This window comes from Parasteatoda tepidariorum, chromosome 1, assembly GCF_043381705.1.
Source record: "Parasteatoda tepidariorum isolate YZ-2023 chromosome 1, CAS_Ptep_4.0, whole genome shotgun sequence".
NCBI classification, from domain to species: Eukaryota; Metazoa; Arthropoda; class Arachnida; order Araneae; family Theridiidae; genus Parasteatoda; species Parasteatoda tepidariorum.
Window position 1 is genome coordinate 100771575 of NC_092204.1, and position 20941 is coordinate 100792515.

Below are 20941 nucleotides of genomic sequence, written 5' to 3' on the forward strand. Positions count from 1 at the left end.
TCTAAGTTTAAAAATATTTTTTTTTTACATTTTAGAACCGGCGATGAATAGCCGACCCAATTTCTGAGTTTCTGACTGTCAATGTTCATAGCCTTGTAATTTTGAACCCAATCCAGAAGACAAGGGAGCTTATGAAACAAATTGTGACAAACTAGTCTTATAGGAGTACTTTTTGATGGAACTCATTCGCATTTGCATTAAATAGAGAGAAAAACCATAGAAACATCACTCAGTTAGCCTGACTTTGTGAAGATTCTAAGCCATGATCCACCCATCTACCACGGAGATTATTAAACGCCATTGCTGTGGCTAAAGCGAATCGGAATTCGTAAGAACCAGACAACACTGGGATTCAAACAAGGATCCCCTTATTAGGAAGCAAATGCTCAATCCAATGAGCCACCACTGATCTCATGGTTTAATTTATTTTATTTACATTATTTTTTTTTCTAACCTCCGTTTTTCAACCGACCCAATTCTGAGCATACGACTATCAATGATCATTTCCGTATCCTTGTAATTTCGATCCCAACCAAGAATTCAAAAGAACACCTGTATCAAGTATTGAGATAATTTTTAACTTGAATCAAGGGAATTCTAAGACATGACCAGTTTAGCACAGATGATATTCTATGTCAACAGAGTGGATGGTGATAGTTGGAAGAAAAATTGCTATCAACACGGTACCACTGAGATTCGAACCTGCATTACCTCATTGCATTAGAGGCGCATGCTCTATCTCCTGAGTTTACGTGTCTGCCATGGTTTAATTGTTAAATTTGGTTTTAACATTGAAAGTAAGCATATATTTTTGCTGTTTCCAGTTTCTAAGAGTTCCAGTTTTCAGTTTTTTCGATCTTTTCTTCTGACCGATCCTCGACGAGCTGTCTTTGAAAGATCTCCCTGCAAATATATTGTGCTTTGAAAATTCTAAATAAAAGTGTATAATAAGTAGATCCGATGAAGTTTTTCTTTTCAGTCAGTGTTTCTTCTTGTCCTATTAAATACCGAACCTAACAAATGTGACATAGTTTTAATCTTCAAAAAAAACTTTTTCCTTCAAGAATAAGTATTAATATTCCAATATTTACCAACAAATGAGAATCTATATTAATGAGAGATTACTGCGTGTGTGAACAGTTTTTCTTAGACTCCTAAATTTGAACTACTGTTGAAAGGGGACATTTCTCATACAGATTCAAAAAATATTCAGATTGTTTGGACACCGCAGGTGGCCAGCCGACCGAAGAAGCGGAGGTGTGGTTTTTCATGCCCGCTGCTTAGAGCTACAAACCTAGCACATCCTGAGGTCAGAAGAGCCTTGGTCCCCCAGACGTGGAAACCACACGGCCGTCACCCAGAAGACGCGCGTGTGGTCCCGCACAATTAAGGAAAACAAGAAAAAAAATCTCGTTGATTTAACTTAAGTCATTGTCATAAATTAAACTCTAAGTGGTGCTGTTCTTTTTTAAATATTTAAAAGGTAACATCAGTGAAGTTTGAAGTTGTTGTAGTTTCTAATGCTACTTGCCCTTGCCAGAAAGCCCTCATAGTGAAATCAAGCGAATTTACGGCAGAGGGTGCGTATCTCGTTTTTCAGTGGCGTCATCTATCGCCAAGAATACGACTTCAACCACACACACACACTTCACCACCCGTTTATGGGGTGGACCCATTAATATATCCATTCATTCATTCACACCTCATAATTTGGACCTGAACCAGAGAACGATCAGCCTCAAATTCTCTACCAATAGAGGTATGATTTCTTATGGAAATATGGAAGACTTTATGACCTGACTGATTTAACGTGCACCCAGTCACCATTTACTACACGGAGTCTTCGGCTGACGGGAATGGAACTTACGACCCCTACCAACCAGTCTCTCCTGGCTTTATGAAGTTTGTTTCTCTACAGTTCTTTTTAAGTAAAACCAAATTTCAATGAGAGTTATTACGCGTTCCTTAATGATTATTTAACTTTGATTAATTATGTTAATTAAACTTAGCTAAAATCATCGTTTCGTAACTTTTGACATCACTGAATTGATAGTTTGAAAAATACCAAAAACAGCGTTTGTTTATTTTGTTCTATATATATTCTCATCAGAAATTTTCTTCTATAAAGAATTTTTTTTTAAAAATTAAAAGCAGTTAAATGAGAAAAAGACATTTCTTATCCTCTGAAATGTAGGCCTATTTTAAAAGTGTATTATTGAGGCAAATTTTGACATTCCTGGGTTAGCAGACGAGCTATTGCATTATATTCTATACCGAATTGTATAGTATTATAGTAATATACTTATTAATTATTTTCTATAAATAAGCTACTAAAAAGTTATTTTCGATTAATTTCTTTTATTTTACAACTGACCTTGAACAGTCGATACGGTTTTAAGAGTATGACTATTAATGCTCAACTGCATAGCCTTGAAATTATAGCCGAACAATGAAGACAAGGGAACTCCAGGATTGATCAGGGGAACAAACTAGACTTCTTGATGGAACTAACCTGCATTAACGTTACATAGAGAGGAAAACCCCGAAATCCTTCGGTTAGCTCTATGCCAATGTAATTGTAACTCATAATCCATCTATCACTGATAACAGTCTACGTCAGCACTGCATTCGGTGCGAGCAAAGAGCAGAATCACTACCATCACGGTTACCATAGATCCGCTTAATTTATTAACGAAATAGTGCCAAAAAGGGCCACAAATATTAATAAAAAGATATTGAGATTTTACAGAGTTTAAAATTTATTTCATTATTCGTTTCAAGTTTTATAATTCTAAATTCGATAACTGGTGCTTCACTCTGTAACAAATTACTATTTTCTCACTCATGCACGTTCGCGAAAGAAATATTTTTAAACAATTGAATGCAAACCCCCTTGCAGAAAATCGGACTGAAATGAATTAGCGGCAAAAAGGGAGTGGTCGTTATCAATCCTAAAAGCTTGGAAACCTAATTTCGCGGTTCTCATCGCTGCGGTTAATTTAAAGGCTAAATTGATGCAAGAATTCTTATATATTGGATTTGCCGTTCCTATCAACACTTACAAAGTTTAAATGAGGAGTTGTCTCTCTTCATTAACTTTTATTCGAAATTGAAACTCCTAGTTTATATTTAATTATTTAAGTCACATACAATTAAATTTGTTATTTTGTTTTGCGGCAGAAATTAGCACAAAATATAGCTAAAGTTTCCATTCAAAAAATTTTAAAATGTCAAACTGGGACATTAATGATATAAACTGATGCACGGTTTTTTTATAAATGTAGAAGCATAAAATAAAAATGAGAATACAAAGTATAAATAGAACTATTATTTGATAATATTCTTAACAATTGCCGTAGTGACTCTGAAAATAGAGCATTCGTCGATCAATGAGGTATCCTAGGTTCGAATCCCAGCGGTGACCAGTTGAAACGAATTCTTTTCCCCGTAAATACCGAGCACAGCGCTGACGTAAGATATCCTCATTGGTAGACGGATCAAGGGTCAGAATCCCTTTGCTGTCTCACTAACCGTGAAAGTTTTCGTCGTTTCCCTTTCCATATAACGCAAATACCTGTTAGTCTCCCCCCTTGTTTGTCCCAATTCTTGGTCGAGGGATTTTCTTATCTTCCAGGTTAATTTGAAAACTATATGGCTTTATTTAGTAACTCAGAATTGATTTGGATGCTCTATAATTATGTTATATTTTAATAATTAATAATGCAGTTATAATTAAGTTATATTTCAATGTGTGGACGAGTTTAAAAAAGAAAAAAAAGGCAATTTAATATTTTAATTCATGACTAAACATGAAAAAAATACGAAACCATGTTTTCTTTACAAAAAAAAATGTCTTTTAGTTAAGTGCTTTAAACTTATTTCCTCATAGTACATCTCACTTTTAGTACAAAAATATATTAATCCAATAATATTATATTTACCACGATTGACATGCTAATTTATGTAAATGAATTCAATAAAAAACGTTTCTGGATACCCATTTGTAAATGCAACAAATTACCATTCGCTATGAAATTTTAAAGTTAAAAAAATATTTCTAAACTTCAAAACATTATTTTTAATCTTTGATTCTGAGGGCATGTAGACAATGCAAAGATATTATTGCATATAAAATTATTTTATGAATAATAGTGAATGTGCGTGTCTACTACAACTAGGACATTTCGAGTTGAATTTAGACAGGGGATAAAGGGGAAATTTTAAATCCTGATCATAAAATTTGACTAAAATTTTAAAGTAATTCTTTTGGAAGAAACTTTTGAAAAATGAATTCTTAAACTTTGAATGATTAGATACTTTTTTTTTCTCAAGTATTAAGAAGATAACATCGGTTAAATTTACTAACTTGCAGATTTACTTACTGAAAACGCTGTTCAAAGAGTGATTTTTAGCACTTAATTTTTTATTTCCAATTATTTTAATTAATCAGTGTATCGAAGGTTATTTGAAACTAAGAGTTTATTTTCCTTATAGTTATACTATTGAAACACTGAATAATTGAATTAAATGATTTTAAAAATCAACTTTTCACAAAAAGTCAAAAATTAAAATTTTGCACGTAATTTCGAACGTCTCGAAGGAGAATTGTCTACCAGCACGTGTCTGGGTTTGATTGAGGTCGAATTGTGGCCTACCGGGATTGCGGTTTATCACACCTAAGTATTGCTGCTCGCGTTGGTTGAGATCCCATGAATGTTAGCAGAATATGCAATCGAAGTGCTCATGACAGTCATATAGAAAGCCTTTCAGATCTCAGAGGACCCTAGCACTAACAGCAGAGAACACAGATATGTTATCCACATAGCCTTAAGGTATCACAAAGCTAAGTCCCGAACCCTGAGTCAACAACCCTGTGCACGAACAGTTCGGCGACGTTTGCAACAGCATGGACTGTCAGCACGGTGACCATGGCTACCCAAGGCACAGGCAGGAGCTCCTCCCAAGACGAGCCTGGACGCAGAAATGGCATGGCATCGTCTTTTCACACGAATTCAGGTTCTGTATACAGCATCATGATGGCCGCAACAATGTTCGGCGACATCGTGGAGAACACCCATTGGCAACTTGCATTTGACATCGTCATACTGGCCTATAACCTTTTGTAATGGCATGGTGGTGCACACTTCTCGATTATCACTTTGCCAGTGCCAAAGGAAGTCCGGTCAAGAGATGGTTAGACGAGGTGGAAAAAGATCTCAAGACTCTAAAAGTCCGAAACTGGAAACCAAGAGCTAGAGACGATTTCTGTCAACATTTTAGACAGCACAAGTCACGATCTGAATGCATGGTCAGTCAGCACAGGGATTCAAACCCGAGTCACCTCAATCTGAGTGAGCGCTCTGTCTCATGAGCCATGAGAGCTCTATTATTTGATTATGAAGAAAAATAATAAACTTCCATCATAAGTCGTACTTATTGAAGTTATATTTATGGGAAAAACGTGTAAAACTCTATTGGCTTAAGCTGATAAAAAATGGCAGGCAATTAAAATGCTAAAACATTATATCTTAGACCAGTGTGTTCCAAACTGTGGGGCGCGCCCCCATAGGGGGGCGCGAGACTGTTGCAGGGGGGGGGGCACGCAGCTGATTCCAAAATATCATTTTCGAATACAAACCAAAAAAGTCGAATAGGTGTCAAAAAAATTAATCAGAAAAACGGTTATACGTAATCCACAAAGCTCGCCGCGAATTTCTCGAGTATAAATGCTAAAAAATCCATCCATACTCTTAATGGAACGAAAACATCTTGCTTTCCCGTTTGGAGCCGAGCGCGAGGAAACACTAGACAAGCACTCGGATCATCCCGGGTATTCTCGGAGTTACTCCCGCCACACTTCAGTAAACAGAAGCAGGCAGCAGGCCCCGACAAGGCTTATGAGCCAAGGCCGTCGTTAATTCGACGACGTTAGCACTCATTACATCTGGTGTGGAACTATCATCAATTGCGCGCGACTGCGGGGTTTTTCAAACTCGGACGACGCGACTACACCTGGATGCGTGCACCCAGACGAGAGCAGACACGCGGCATTTCGTTAAGAAACGTTGGTTAAACTCGACCGTTTCCACGCAGATTGTCTACAAACTCGCTTTGGTACACTTCTAAATTAATATTGAGGTAAATTTCAAAACTGTTATAAAGTATTTTTATAAATACGTAACTGGGTTGAAAAGAAAATTGAATGAAGCAGAAGCAGACGGCAAAAGAAGAGGTAACGTAAATAGCGGAACATCTTCGCAAAATAGTAAACCTAAATGTTGAAAATATGATCCAATGCACTTATCATTTGGATTTACATGTAAAGTCATTAATGGCCAAGAACGACCAAAGTGTTTACTGTGTCTGAATACTTTGGCCTCAGACAGCATGAAACCAAATAAATTAAAACGGCATCTCGAAAACGTACATGCAGATCACATTGGCAAGACAATAGAATTTTTCCAAAGAAAATTGGAGAATTTAAATAAACAAAAAGAAATGTTTTCAAAGACCATGTCTGTTACACAAAAAGCATTGCTTGCGTCTTATAAGGTTTCTTATAGAATTGCTAAATGCAAAAAACCCCATGTAATAGGAGAAACTTTAGTGCTACCTGCAGCTATTGACATGGTAGCTACGATGCTAGGTGAATCATATGCTGATCAACTTAAAATCATTCCACTTGCAAATAATACGGTGGGAAGACGAATATCCGATATATCTGAAGATCTTTGCGATCAATTAATAGAAAAAGTAAAACTATCTTCTTTCGCGTTGCAAGTAGATGAGGCTACAGATGTTCTTAAGGATGCACACTTGATTACATATGTAAGATATGTTGTGGAAACTGATGTTAGAGAAGACATGTTATTCTGTAAACCTATTGAAGGCAATACTACAGCAAGTGAAGTTTTTAATATGATTGATAAATTTTTCAATGAATATAACATTCTGTGGGAGAACTGTGTTGGACTATGCACAGATGGAGCTCCATCTATGGCAGGAAAAAACGCTGGTCTACAGGCACTAGTTCGAAAGGTGGCTCCTCGGGCAAGTTGGACGCATTGCATGATTCATAGACAATCACTTGTTTCAAGAGATATGGGTGAAGATTTACTAACAGTATTTCAAGTTATTATAAGAGTTGTAAATTTTATCAAAAATAGCCCATTAAGAGGAAGGCTTTTCGCAAAATTGTGTAATGACATGGGTTCAGAATATACATCACTTCTATATTATTGTGAGGCACGTTGGCTTTCTCTTTCCCAAGTACTTCAAAGGGTGTTTGAGCTAAAAGAAGAGATCGCCATATTCCTTACTGATAATAATAGAGATGAAGCAAACTTGTTTTATGACACGAATTCCTTGTAAAACTTGCGTATTTAGTGGATATTTTTCAAAGACTCAGTACTTTAAATAAATCAATGCAAGGGCCTCAAATTCATGCTTTTGTCCAGAAAGACAAGGTTACTGCATTTATGAGAAAATTGGAACTGTGGATAATAAGTTTGAAAAATAATAATTTTGACATGTTTCCCACTTTTAAAATTACCTGTCTTGCAGATGAAATAGAAGAAAGTAAAGTTCTTATTAATAAACACTTGACCAGTTTAAGGGAGCAATTCTCGTTTTACTTTAAAGATCTTGACATGTCCAAATATGAATGGATTAGAAACCCGTTTGTGATTGAAAAATATGATGATTTTGGCCTTACGACAGCAGAGCAGGAAATGATAATTGACTTATCTAGTGACAGCACATTAAAGCAGATGTTTCAACACGAAAATAATATTGTCACGTTTTGGTTACGAGTAAAGGACGAGTTTCCTACTTTATCAAATAAAGCTTTAGAAATTTTATTGCCCTTTGTAATATCTTACTTATGTGAAACTGGGTTTTCTGCAGTAGCTGTCTTAAAGACAAAGTATCGATCTTGCTTAAAGATTGAAAAGGAACTGAGAACCGCGATATCTTCAATGATACCACGGTTTGACAAAATTTGTGCTGAAAAACAAGCTCACCCTTCACATTAAATTTTATAATGTTGTATTAATGTTGAATTCTATTTTTTGTACTTTTGTAAGATTTGTTTTTATTACATTATATCATTATTTCTTAAAATAGATAATTATTTTTTATGTATTTTTATACATAATATTGTATATTATTTTGTAGCTCATTAAATAAATTGCAATATCAGATGAGTGTTTATGAAATGGGATTGTTAGAAAAATTAAGGGGGGCACAACAAATTTTTTTTCCAAAGAGGGGGGCGCAGGTGCAAAAAGTTTGGAAAGCACTGTCTTAGACAGATATTAAACAAGTAGAGTATAAATTCAGCAATGAAGTCCATAAAATGTTCAAAATTTCCGAAAAGTAAGAGAAAGTAGAGAAAAATAATCATAAAATGATTAAAAAAAGATTGTAAACTTACGGTAAGTAAAACTGCATGAAAAAAGCAAGAAATTGAGTTGACAACAGTTTTAATAATTTTATGATTCTGGAGAAAAACGGAAAAAATCTGTTATATTAAAAACAGGCAAAAACCATCAAATAAACGGGAAAAGTTTGTAAAAAAAAGAAAAAGAAAAAGTGGAATTTTTTGCAAAGCTTGGTTACTAATTAAAAACATTAAAAAAAACTTGTATTTAATCTAAATTAGTTTTTCTCCTGTAAAAAATATTTTTTTTGGAGAATTTACAGTAATGTTTTTACAGTGCATACATAATATATCTAATTTCTGCTTTAAGTTTATCTCGTGGTATTCTAATTTAAAAGTTTTAAATTTTCCTGTGCCTTAGTCTCTGGAGAGCCTTCTAGTAACGCTATTATGATACGTTTAGTTTATGCTGCACTTTTGAAAAAAAAAACATTCTGCTATTTAATGTCTGTGATATTTTCATTTACTCCTGCTAATTTCTTCTCCGTTTAATTAGTTGATAAATGCTAAGATAAACGAAAAAAAAAATCTTTTTTGATAATTTATTCAAAAGCAGTCATGAGCAAACTATGTGTAAAATCAGATAACCACATTTATTCTTTATTATTTTAAAATGTATAACTTTGCAATAATATAAATATATATTATATTGAACAATTAAATAAATTTTAGAATCAGAATAACTGAGTAAAGTAAAAAAAATCTTTAAATCAAATCCTCATTTACATTAATTGCTGAGAAAAAATTCTAATCCTTAAGATTTCACATCCGTAAATAAATAGCGTTCAAAAATTTTATTGAATTAACATTGAAACTAATAACCAAATGATTTAAAAAGAGCTTCATAAGAGCTCAATTAAAAATAATAAGTGAAGACATGAACATCACAATTTAAGATTGTTAATTTTCTATAACTTATAAGAAAACTGCACATTTTCCTTTCTTATTAGAGTGAAATATTTTAATGCTTTTGCTGGATCCGCGGATTTTCAGCATTTTGACAAGGTTTAAATGTTATTTATTTTGTCATTGTAATCCACTTAATTTTTTTTTTGATCTGCTTCTTAATTTATATTGTTAAGTATCTTTCTAAATTTTTTACTACTTTGTGACCGAAAAATGCATCATTAATTAGGAGTCATTAGCATATAAGCCTGAAGAGAAATATTCGATGCATTTTTTTTATATTACAATTTTCGATAAGAAAACATCTCTAATCAAGTTGCTTAATTCATAATTAATATAACTAACTACCACATTTATAAATATAAATAAATTTTAATTATGATTATTTTCATAAGTGGAGCAATTAAATTAGTATTTAGAAATGTAATTATCTTGACAATTATTCATAGATCATTTAACACAATTTTTCAAGTCCTCTATATCGCATAACTACTGATGTCTATCTAAGAGCCACGTAAAATCATTGTTCTCATATAGTGTTCATTCATTGGGTAATCTATTTCCACCGAAAGTCTGTTCGGTCACATGTTAGTAGATGTTTTTTTGTATATTTATCAGAATTCTGATGTATCGTATGGCTAAAAGGACACGAAAATTAAAATTGTTCCCCCACTTTCATTAACGCGGAAAATTCTTTGTATTTTGTCAGATTTGGTTTCTCACCATTTGCTAAGTTAGTGATTAAATACTCGCTAATCTCAATGATTGCTTATGCTAAGGTGTTTATTAATAAATAAAACGTAACTTCAATAGCCATATTTTGTCTTCGTTTTTTCAAAGTGAGAAAACTATTATGTACCATCTATTGTTCTGAAAACAGAAAACTACTAATACTATCCTTATAATTTCTTTAAAGAAACAAGGTGCTACACATACACTAACAAATTCCTCGAGAGAATTTTTCTAAAGAAGACTATATGACCAGGAAATATATTGAAACGTTTGATTGCTTGCTACTGTTGCCAATCAAATTGACAGAAAAATATTGAATATCTTAAGTTTTAAAGATATTTATGAAATGCTCATTCACAAGGATGTGTTCAATATTTACCCTACAAGGAGCCATCTTTGATATAGTTCAGATATTCTGTTACCTCGATCCTCATTTATATACTTCAAGAATTCAATTTTGAAGCTATCTGTTGAATTCTAGGAAACTAATCAAAAATGAAACCTTAAACTTCATTTAATGACAATATCATTCCCTTCTCGAAAGCGTCTCCTGGAAGCAAGACAAACCAAGAAATTAATTATTCTCTTTGGAATTATCTCTACTCAATCTGAAACAGCTTTCTTAATAATTCGTTCGTTTCAAACACGACCAATATTGAAATTAAATTTCTATTCCTAAATCACAGCAAAATTTTATATTATATATATTTTGTTTAGCGGAAAAATTAAAATGTAGTTCCAAATATATAAGCACTTTTAAGTAATTTATTAAAGTAAGTTTTTAAGTAATTATTTTTAAGTAATTTATTTTAAATTTAGTAATCGGGTCGTAAAAGAGAGTCATCTTGCAAAAACATTCTGGGATATCTTGCAAAAACATTCTGTGCTCCAGACATGATCACTTTTGTCGAACTTTTTTTTTCGAATTTCCTTCTATAATTCCATTGTGAAAATCTATGAAAAAAAATGATAAAGAAAATTAAAACAAATAAATGTAATAAAATTTTAAATAGTTTTTGTGTAGCAAAAAATTGCAACCATTTATTTATCCAACACTTAATTTTTTGCTTGCAAGTTACCAAAATGTTAAGCGCAAAACTTTACAAAACATAAGAGAAATCCCTTCATGCAATATTTATTATTTTAAAATTTAATTGTCTGAAATTAGAGACAAAAATGTTTATTTTTATGCAATTTGTATGACAATAATAATTTACAAATAAATGCTTTGAAAATGCTTACATTAGTAGTCGTAATCCCCAAAATAGGGTTACCTCTGTTCAACGGCGGTTGTAAAATATAAAATAAGATAATCTCATCTTTTAAATATTAAAAAAAAAAAACTTATCTAATCTAAAAAAAACTCATCTAAATCATAATCCTAACCGGGATAACTGGTTGGTAGGGCATTGTCCCCATGTTCAAGAGATCTTGGATTAGACGACAGTCGGCCGAAGACTACTAGTGTTGTAAATGACAACTGATACACGTTAAATCCGTCGAGTCTCAAAGTTCTCCATGTTCCCATAACAAATCATTCCTTCGGGGGTACTGATCCAGGAATTTCCATGTCTTCTCGTTTGGGTCGAAACTACAAGGCTACGGAGTTGAACATTAGTTGTGCTAAGACCAAAATTGGGCCAGCAGTTCAGGGACGGTTATAAATACAAAATAAAATCATAATCATCTAAATCATAACAACCTAAAACAATGTCTTCCGCTAAGACAATGAATTTAAAATATAGTTAAAAAAATCACAAATCGGGTATCGGGCAAACCGGTATACAGATTACATTTCATGGCAAATGTTGTTACAAATCAAGAATTTTTTGATAAGCTTTAAGTTATTTTAAAACGTTGAGGTAACGCGGCAATTGCCAAATATTCGAATTTCAACATTAAAAAAAAAAAAAAAAACTTCGCTTTACTATCACCGTTTCTCAACTAGAAATTGAAAAGATTTGATCGCTAGAAGAACTGCTTTTTCCCATTTCATCACATTTCTTATAATTGTCCAGTTAAAAAAAATGATACTATTTTCCATACATTTCAGCCAGGTATTTAAATTTCAATATAAAAAATATTCATTGGTTTAAATACGAGCTTTTCACAACTTCAAAATAAAATGATTTGGGTTTTTTTCTACGTTCCTCTAATTTAGAAATACCACTTTTTCTCAATTGAACTTTGAAAAAAATATTTTTTTGTTGTGCTAAGAAACACAAAGAACCCCATTGTAACTGCTAAAATAAACTGTAACCAAAAAGAAAGTTTTCAGTCAACTTTTAACTAGCTTTTGCAGCAACAAGTCACTACAAGTTAGAGAAAATGAGATTTGACTAAATTGTTGATGTATCTAAGCAAATTATTAATTTCTTTTCATTCTTCCTTTTGGAAGAGTTGATCGGACTGATACCATAAGTTTTAAGCAACGTTTAAAGCGATAGACATTATGCGAAGACGAGGTTTAACTAATATGAAGTTACATAATGAGAATGAACTAATAAGTATCTATCGATAAATCTAAAAAAATAAACATTTCTCTTCGTTGTGTCTTTTTGAAGAGCGAAACTGAGTGATTTAAGGTTCAATCCGAATATCAAATACAGTACTATTTGTATTCAAATGCAATAAGCTTATACCTTTGTTTTAGTTTTCTTCTTTAAGAAAATTAACGTTACTAGTTTCTTTTTTGACAATAAACATTTAATTTAATTTATAACACTTCACTTGACAGTGTTTCATTTAACTAATTATTGCTTTAGACTTGAAAATTTTATGCAACTAATTTACTTTTTTCAGATTTGAAAAACTTATTTTTTTAATTAACTATTGAATGTAATATATTTATCACAAAGAGTTTTCCTTATGTTTAACTATTCTTAATCACTTTTGCCAGAAATTAATAATTTTTATAACACAATACATATTCCAGTTAATATAAAAATTCCCGTCAGTATCAAAAATAAATTCTTGATTTAACTATGATTTTTGTATGAAATACAAAATGAAAAGATTTGTTTGATTTATTTTCCAATTTTTATTAACCACGGACCACTTTTTTTCATTTGATCACGTTTCTTAATAATGCCCTACGCTGTCTAGTTTACCAAATATAGCACTTTTTTCATAAAACTCTATCAAATATTTGAGTTTCAATGATTAGAAAACAACATTCATTTAACTATGAGCTTTCCTCAACAATAAAATGAAAAAACTCCATTCCAAGGAATTTGAATAATTTTTTAATTTTTATTTTAGGAAACTGTAACCTAATTGGAAATATACTAAGTTTTTCACAAATTTTATGCTGCATTTTACAGAAACAGATAACTTTACACTAAAGAAAAAAAATTCTGACAAAAATTTTGCACTTCTAGAAATTTTTCAGAAAACATAGTTAAATATAGCAATTTATTTAATTGTTATTTTCATATTCAAGCAAAACAGTCAATTAGCCATAAATGAGAAAGTTACAGTTAACTTGAAGAAAACCTATTTATTAACTTATTTCACATATTACGGTTAAACAACCAGAATTTTATCAAAACTACTAAGCCCACTTTTTGTAGCAGCAACTTACTTAGTTCTATACAGTTGTGAGCATATATATAATAGCCGATAATGCTAATCTGACAATCTCATGACCGACAGAACTGGGGTTTGAGTCCCAGCTTTGACACCATAGTATTTCATCCGTTGCTTTCAACACGTGAAGAGTTTTCCGTGTCCTGCACCCCCCCCCCCATANTCCGTGTCCTCCCCCCCCCCCCTCATAGTTAATCCTAGAACATTGATATGTAGTACACACTGCTTAATGAAGATATGCTAAAGCTGCTTAACACCAAAAAGTCAAGTATTTTCAAACTCCTGCGATTGGTGAAACAACAAGATAAATTAATTAAAACACATTTCGCGGTTCCTTTGATAAAACACAACCTAACTTCAATGCCCATTACCTCACGAAAAGTTTAGCTCCAATGTCCAGTTTAATTTCTAAAATACAGTTTTGAAACCATACTAGTTTTGAATGGTTAAAAAGCCATATAATTTACTTTTTTTTTTTACAATACTAGTTGCAAATGGTATCGAAACCGTAAAGGTAAAAATGTTCATTACCGCAAACTTAACAGTTAACTAGATGGACAGACTATTGCCGGTTATTTTACCTTACCATTAAAATGAAATTTCCAACAGAGTGATAGATCTAAAAAAATATTTATTTCTCTTAAATACTTCTTCGGAAGAGCTGATCATGATTTTCAAGAAGTATTTACAGCAATCAATACATGCATTTCAGGCATGTAATACCAAACCTTTTCATCATGCAACATTATGATTCCAAAGGCATTGAGCTTGAAATTTTATTTTTTTAAATTTTATTTCTCCCTTTAAATGAAAAATTTGCTTTTTTCTAGTTACCTTTTTGATGATATTCATTGTATTTAAATTATTCAACTTGAAATGCAATGTTTTAATTTTTATAATTACCGCTTCAGATTTGAAAAAATATTTAACTTTCTTACGTATGCTAATTTTTTTAGATAAGATAATTTCTCTCATTAATTAATTATTGAAGTTAATATTTTCATTATAATAACTTTGCTTATTTTGCTTATTTCATTCAAAAGAATCCTTTTTGTAGCGCAATACCTGGTCTAATGTATCGAAAATCAGATTTTGTTGCTTATAACTCTGCCAAATATTAAAATGTCAATATTTAAAAAATAATCATCCATATATATATATTTCTCTAACACGGCGACAAAAAGTCTCATTACAACTCCCCGAATGGCAACGCTAGAAAATTGACCAATGATTGCCGCTAAAAATGTCACATGCCAAATCTAGTTGAGGTGGCTCAACATGTAGCGCTTTTAAAAATGGAAACTGAAATAACAATTCAGCTGCGGCAATCTCATACTATTAAGTTAGGCAGAAGTGAGTAGTCGTTGTCGATAGATCTCTACTTTAGTATTTTGTCGAAAGCGCTTTTTGTTCACGAATTTATATATTACGAATTTATTTGACGATTTTTGATTTATATCATGAATTTATTTGCTTTGTTATTGTTATTAGTTATTCATTAAAAAATGAGTCTCAGTCAATGAGTCTTTATTTGAATTCAAATTTATTTTAATGACTTAGTATTAACTAAAAAGATGTAATTTTTTTTTAAAAAAAAGTTGCTATATGGATTTGAATGATTGTTTTGAATTCTTAGAATTTTGTGCATTTGAATGTACGTAAGTTAGTAGCGAGCGAAGCGAGCTTGGTTTGCGAAGCAAACCATATAAGATTGCGTAGCAATTTTCGGGGGTTGGCGAGCGTTAGCGAGCAGGGGGCGCTACCCACTGGTTCACTTTAATTTGACCATTTCTCATCGAAAAATTGAAAAGAAATTTCTCTTCAATCATCTCATTCAACTAACATGGTTATTTTTAATAAGGGTTATTGGGTTATTTTTAATAAGTGATCTATTAAAACCATTCCAAAATGCAGGAGGTGTGAAATTTACTGATAAAATTTTAAAAATCTATTATAATTTTTTTTTAAAAAATTATACGTTTGATTGAAAAAAAAGAATTTTTTTGTGTTAAGGAATGCATTGAAAATTGTCTCTTAATTTAATCCTTCGTAAGTGCTTGGAAACAGGAACCTAATCAATATTTCTTATGTTTTCCAACGATTTTTAACTACTTTTTATAGAAATATGTAATGAGTAATAGGTGAGATTTGATTAAAACGTCAATATATCTAAAAATTCATTTCCTTTCATTGTGTCATGTGGGAGTGCTAATCAAAATTATATCATACTGAATTTTAATTTCAATTACAATGGTATTTTTTTCTAACGTATTAATCCTTAAATGTAATTTTCGTAATTTCCCATTAAATTGATTTTTTTCATTTTACCTAATTCTCTTTTGATTATAAAAGTTCTACTTATTTTATTTCACTCGCATTTGTATTTTACTAATCACCGCTTCAAACTGTAAAAAATTCGGGATCAAATTAAGGTATAAAGTACCGGCACTTTAGGTGTATTCAGTAAAATTCATTTTTAAGTAAAAGCCAGTTTCACAGTAAAATATTAAACCGTGGTTTTTTTACAGTAATATTTATTAAATTAGAGTGATTCAGTAATTTTGCAGTAATTATTACTGTAATAATTTTAATATATCATAATTTTAGAGTCATATTATATTCTGCATAAAATGCATTTTACAATATAAAGCTCCGACACTCAGAGTGTCTTTACTTTTTACGTCAATTTGATCCGGAATTATCTACATTGCAGATTTCAACATTTTACATAACTAAATTTCCTTATTTTGCTATTTTTTCAGATATGAAACACTTGTTTTATTAATTAAATTTTAAATATTATATTATTTTTTATAATTTTGCTTCTTATTTAACTGTTCACAATTACAGTTGTTTTATAAAAGTTTTAAATTATTTACTTAAAATGATCATTCCATGATATGTGATGCTATTGTATGTGTACATATATATTGTTTACTTCAAATTTGTATGAGTACAAATATATTGTTTATTTTAAATATAAACGACAACTTTATATCTTCATTGTTTGAGTTAAATTTGTTTTGCTAATAGAACAAGAATACATGTAATATTATCATATCATTATAAATTTTTTTGCAACCTTATTTGATTTTAATTAAAATGTGGTTTTTTTTTAAAAAAAAAAACTAGTTTTAAAAAAAAAGTTTAAATAACTGCGGACAATTTTTTTCCTGGAACACTAAACGTAGATTACATCACCTTCCAAAGTTTTGAGGAAGGATTTTGATTCTGATAGAAAGTGATTAAGAATTTGAGAAGCCCTAAATTTTAAGCTTCTGATCTGAAATGTAATTATTTACTCCTTTTTAGTTCTCTTGTAAAACATAATTTCAAAAATTATTTTTTGCTTTAATTGTAGCTCATTTCTGTTAGTTTGCTTAGATCAGAAAGTGGTTGAAATTATAAATTAGTGATACATTTTGCTTATAAAATTAAGGAAAGAGTTGCGTGGTTTAGTGTTTGGCTAAAAAAAATTTTTTTCGTGAAAGATTATAAGATTAAATATGGCGTATCTTTACAAACTGAGCAAACTCTTTAAGTACAAAAACTAGAAAATTTTAATTTATTATTTAAAAATAGAAAATGTATTTTAAAAAAATAAGAAATTTGTTGAAAAATTAGTAGTTTTGCTTAAAATGTAATAATTAATGCTTTTTTTTCAGATTCCGACATAAGAAATTTTGCTATTTCCTTGTAAAATGCATTAAATTATATGCTAAAAACAAATAAATACATGTTAAAAATTGTTTTTGGATAAATAAATACGTTTGTCAACACATTGTTGTGTACAAGGGCCTTTAGTCTAACAGTATTCTCTTGTCTAAAAGAGGAATCTCCTTTCTTAGTTGTAACACGTCTCTTAAGATACGTAATTATCCCTGGTACAAAAAGAAATAAAAAATGGAGCCTTCCAGTAGATTTATGTAGGCAAACTTCTTCAAAATATTTTTTTTTCTTCATTTTAAAGAGGGGAAGAAGCAAATTAAAATTTTAATCGTTATAAGTCTTCCTCCTCGATGCAGGTGTTTTAATAAGGTATGAGAAAAATTCAGAATTGTCCTCTTATTTGACTATTTAAACTTTGACACTAAATTTGATTTTGACTAATTTCTGATTATGATGATACATAACATAAAGATTTGATGTAGAAGGGTTAAATTTGTCCATTTGTTAAAAATACTTTTGCTGTAAAAATTAGCATTTATTACTTCAATAAGCATCCACTTTCAATAAAATTAGAATGCTCAAGTTTATTAAATATGGAGAATATGATAAGTTATTACTTTTTAAACAGAATTTCTCACTAGGCCATTGTTAGAACCATATTGTTCATCCATGCTAACTAAAACATTACTAATTTCGAATACAAGTCTAATCCCCTCATATTACTCCCTAAAAAAGCAACTTAAATGTTATTTATTTTATTCTGCATAGTTGAGATACGGTTTTCGTTGTACATTTATTCAGAAATAGATCGGAGCTTTCATTAAAGATAAATCCTTTGCTGACAATATTGAGTGAAACTATAATGAATGAAATTTGTATTTGTCATGTAATTCTCACTAAGCATGAAGGCTTTGAAGCAATTTGAGTATTGTAATTATTAGGAAAGTAAGCGAAATTTTATTAGACTGTGGATGACTATATTTAAATTGATTGGACCAATACTAGTATTGTAATTTCGTATGTTTGCGCTTGAGTTTATGTCGATAGTAAAACCAACAAAAAATTTACGTGAGCTTCGGAACCAAGCTCTCTTCATCCAATTTTAAACAAAATTTTGTCGAAACACTTTTTTTAATTGAGGCGTGGAAGGCAATCATATTTTGTTTAACATAAAAAAAATATTTTATAGATTGTAGTGAGGTGAAAGGTCTAGAAACCCTAACACAGTAACATCAAGAAAAAAGTTTACGTGAGCGTTGGAGCCATCCTCCCTTTATTCCATTTTTAAAAAATTTTGACAGAATTTTTTTTAATTGAGGCTTGGAAGGCAATTTCATTATGTTGAACGCAAATAAAATATTATATTGAGTGTAGTGAGATGAAAGGTCAAGAAACCCTCATACAGTGAAACCAACAGAAATGTTTACGTGAGCTTCGAAGCCATCCTCCCTTTATCCCATTTTAAACAGAATTTTGCCGAAACATTTTTTTTAATTTGATTCGTTGAAAGCAATTATATTTTGTTGAACATAAATAAAATATCGTCAAAAAAATTTTTATAAAATTTCAATGGTTTTTCTTTTTAATTTTAGTGAGCAAACAATCCGAATTACTCTTCTACATCAAATGTTTTCCTTTCTTTCTCTCTGCAGAAATTTACTGGCAAGATATATTTTTTTTTCTTTCGATTGGAAATTTTCACAGGAAAATTGGAGAAATTCTCTGTAAAAAATTTCACTTACTTTTTTTCCTAACCCGCACTTGTCAAAAATCACTCAAAATATTTATTATAATTAGGTACGATTGAGGAGTAAATGAAAGACTCGAATCTAGAATACGTAGAAAATAAGCTAAAAATATAGCAAAAAAACATAGGGAAAACATTGAATTTTTATGTTACTTTATTATTTCTTTAGAAAGGCAACGATTCAAATGCTCCTACTATTTCTCTCAAGGCTAATGTTTACTATGCTTGGCAACCTTTTGCAAATTGAGCACTTCTCTGAAAAATTATTGTTAAAATTCTCATTTTTGATCAACATTGGCTTGAGGGGTTTTCAAGAATGTAGGGAGAAGGATGAAAGGAGGCTGTTTCAGGAATATATTTCACTTCAGAATCTACAGAAATAATTTTAAGGTTTAAAAAAAATTAGTTTGCTACTTATTATAATGAATAAAAAAAATATTTTATAAACTTTATAACACGTATTTTAAATTTATTTCCATTATTTGTAAAGGCTAAAATGTTAAACAACTATATATTTCTATTTGCATTATATCTGATGATATCTTCCTCTCTTTAAGCAAAATAATAAAGGAAATTGATTTTAAAAGATTGTGAGAAATACAAAATTCCAAGAAACACCACGTATAAATAAAAAGCTTTGAATAAAATATCTTTATTTTTTCCCTTACTATACATTTCGAATCTATAGTAATAAACAAATTTTGAATGCAAGATTTATTGCTTCTGCGGAAAACGGGTGTTTAAAATAGATGTTCGAAGGAGAAATCTAAGTCTTACAAAAGCAGAGTTCGCATTCTATAGCACTATTTTTGCCTGTTCGAAAATGCATGCGAAATTAAACTGTCAGAAAGATTTACAGACAAAATCCCTTTCGACTGAGAGGTGAAAAACATATAAGAATCAAAGTTAGTTTGATGGATGATAGTTGACCTTATTTTTGTTACTAAATTTAATGTAAACCATCCGCTGTGTATGATTTTTTTACCTTGATTTTATCTACCGTTTGTTTTAAAATACACGATATTTCTTGTTTAAAAAATTTTCACAATTAATCTTTTAGTGTAGTTATTAAGCAAATAAATTTAAAAATTTTAAAAATTTCGAATTTTTTATCCAAATTAGTGAAGAAATTTATATATTCGAGTGAAAAAATTATTATTTGAGCTAAGAAAAAACGCTGCTGAAGGCTGATGAATCTCTGTTAAAAAAAAAGGAGGGAATAAAAACATTAAGACGCGTTTAAATGATTGAGAAGAAAGAAAGGAATACAAAAGCAAATAATATGTTTAATCAAATCAAACAAATCAAACCAGCAATCAAACAAATTTCGATGTTTTGACTTTCTCAATGAAGTGCTAATTAGATTTTATAAGCGTTTTCCTTTTTAATTTCATTTAAACATCTGCTTCCAACCTTTGACACACATATATATTTTTTTACTTCATTTTTGACAAGGATTTTAAAATATATATAAAGGGCGATTTATATGAAACACTTTCTATAAATAAGGACCTGAGTGAATGAATTTTAATGAGTCAAATTTCAATAAATTTCAACTTAATATAACGAAACAAAGAATTTTACAATTTCCTTAGCATGTGTGATAAACCACTTTCAGGTTTGCAGAATAAATATTTAACCTGTAAATTGTTTCAAGTCACGAATGAATAGAGTGTAAAGGGACTGAATTGACATTGCGAATGACTTAAGTTGCTTGTAGCTTATACTGCTTCAGATCCATACAGCCTTTCAGCACTGAAAAAATTCAGTATCAAATTACGGTAAAAAGTACCGCACATAGGATGCCGTCACTCTTTCACTCCCGTATTCACAAAACATTAATCTTTATAATATATATA

General features: G+C 30.7%; 2 protein-coding genes across 2 annotated transcripts; both read left to right on the forward strand.

The window, feature by feature from the left end:
* The first annotated feature begins 6294 nt into the window (after nucleotides 1-6294).
* On the forward strand, nucleotides 6295-7371 carry LOC122270972 (protein FAM200B-like). The gene has a single exon (XM_071186274.1). It carries the CDS (start codon nucleotides 6295-6297, stop codon nucleotides 7369-7371), a length of 1077 nt encoding a protein of 358 aa, XP_071042375.1.
* A 53-nt stretch (nucleotides 7372-7424) lies between these two features.
* Nucleotides 7425-8033, forward strand: LOC139426662 (zinc finger BED domain-containing protein 5-like). Its single transcript, XM_071186278.1, has one exon. It carries the CDS (start codon nucleotides 7425-7427, stop codon nucleotides 8031-8033), a length of 609 nt encoding a protein of 202 aa, XP_071042379.1.
* Nucleotides 8034-20941: the final 12908 nt, after the last annotated feature.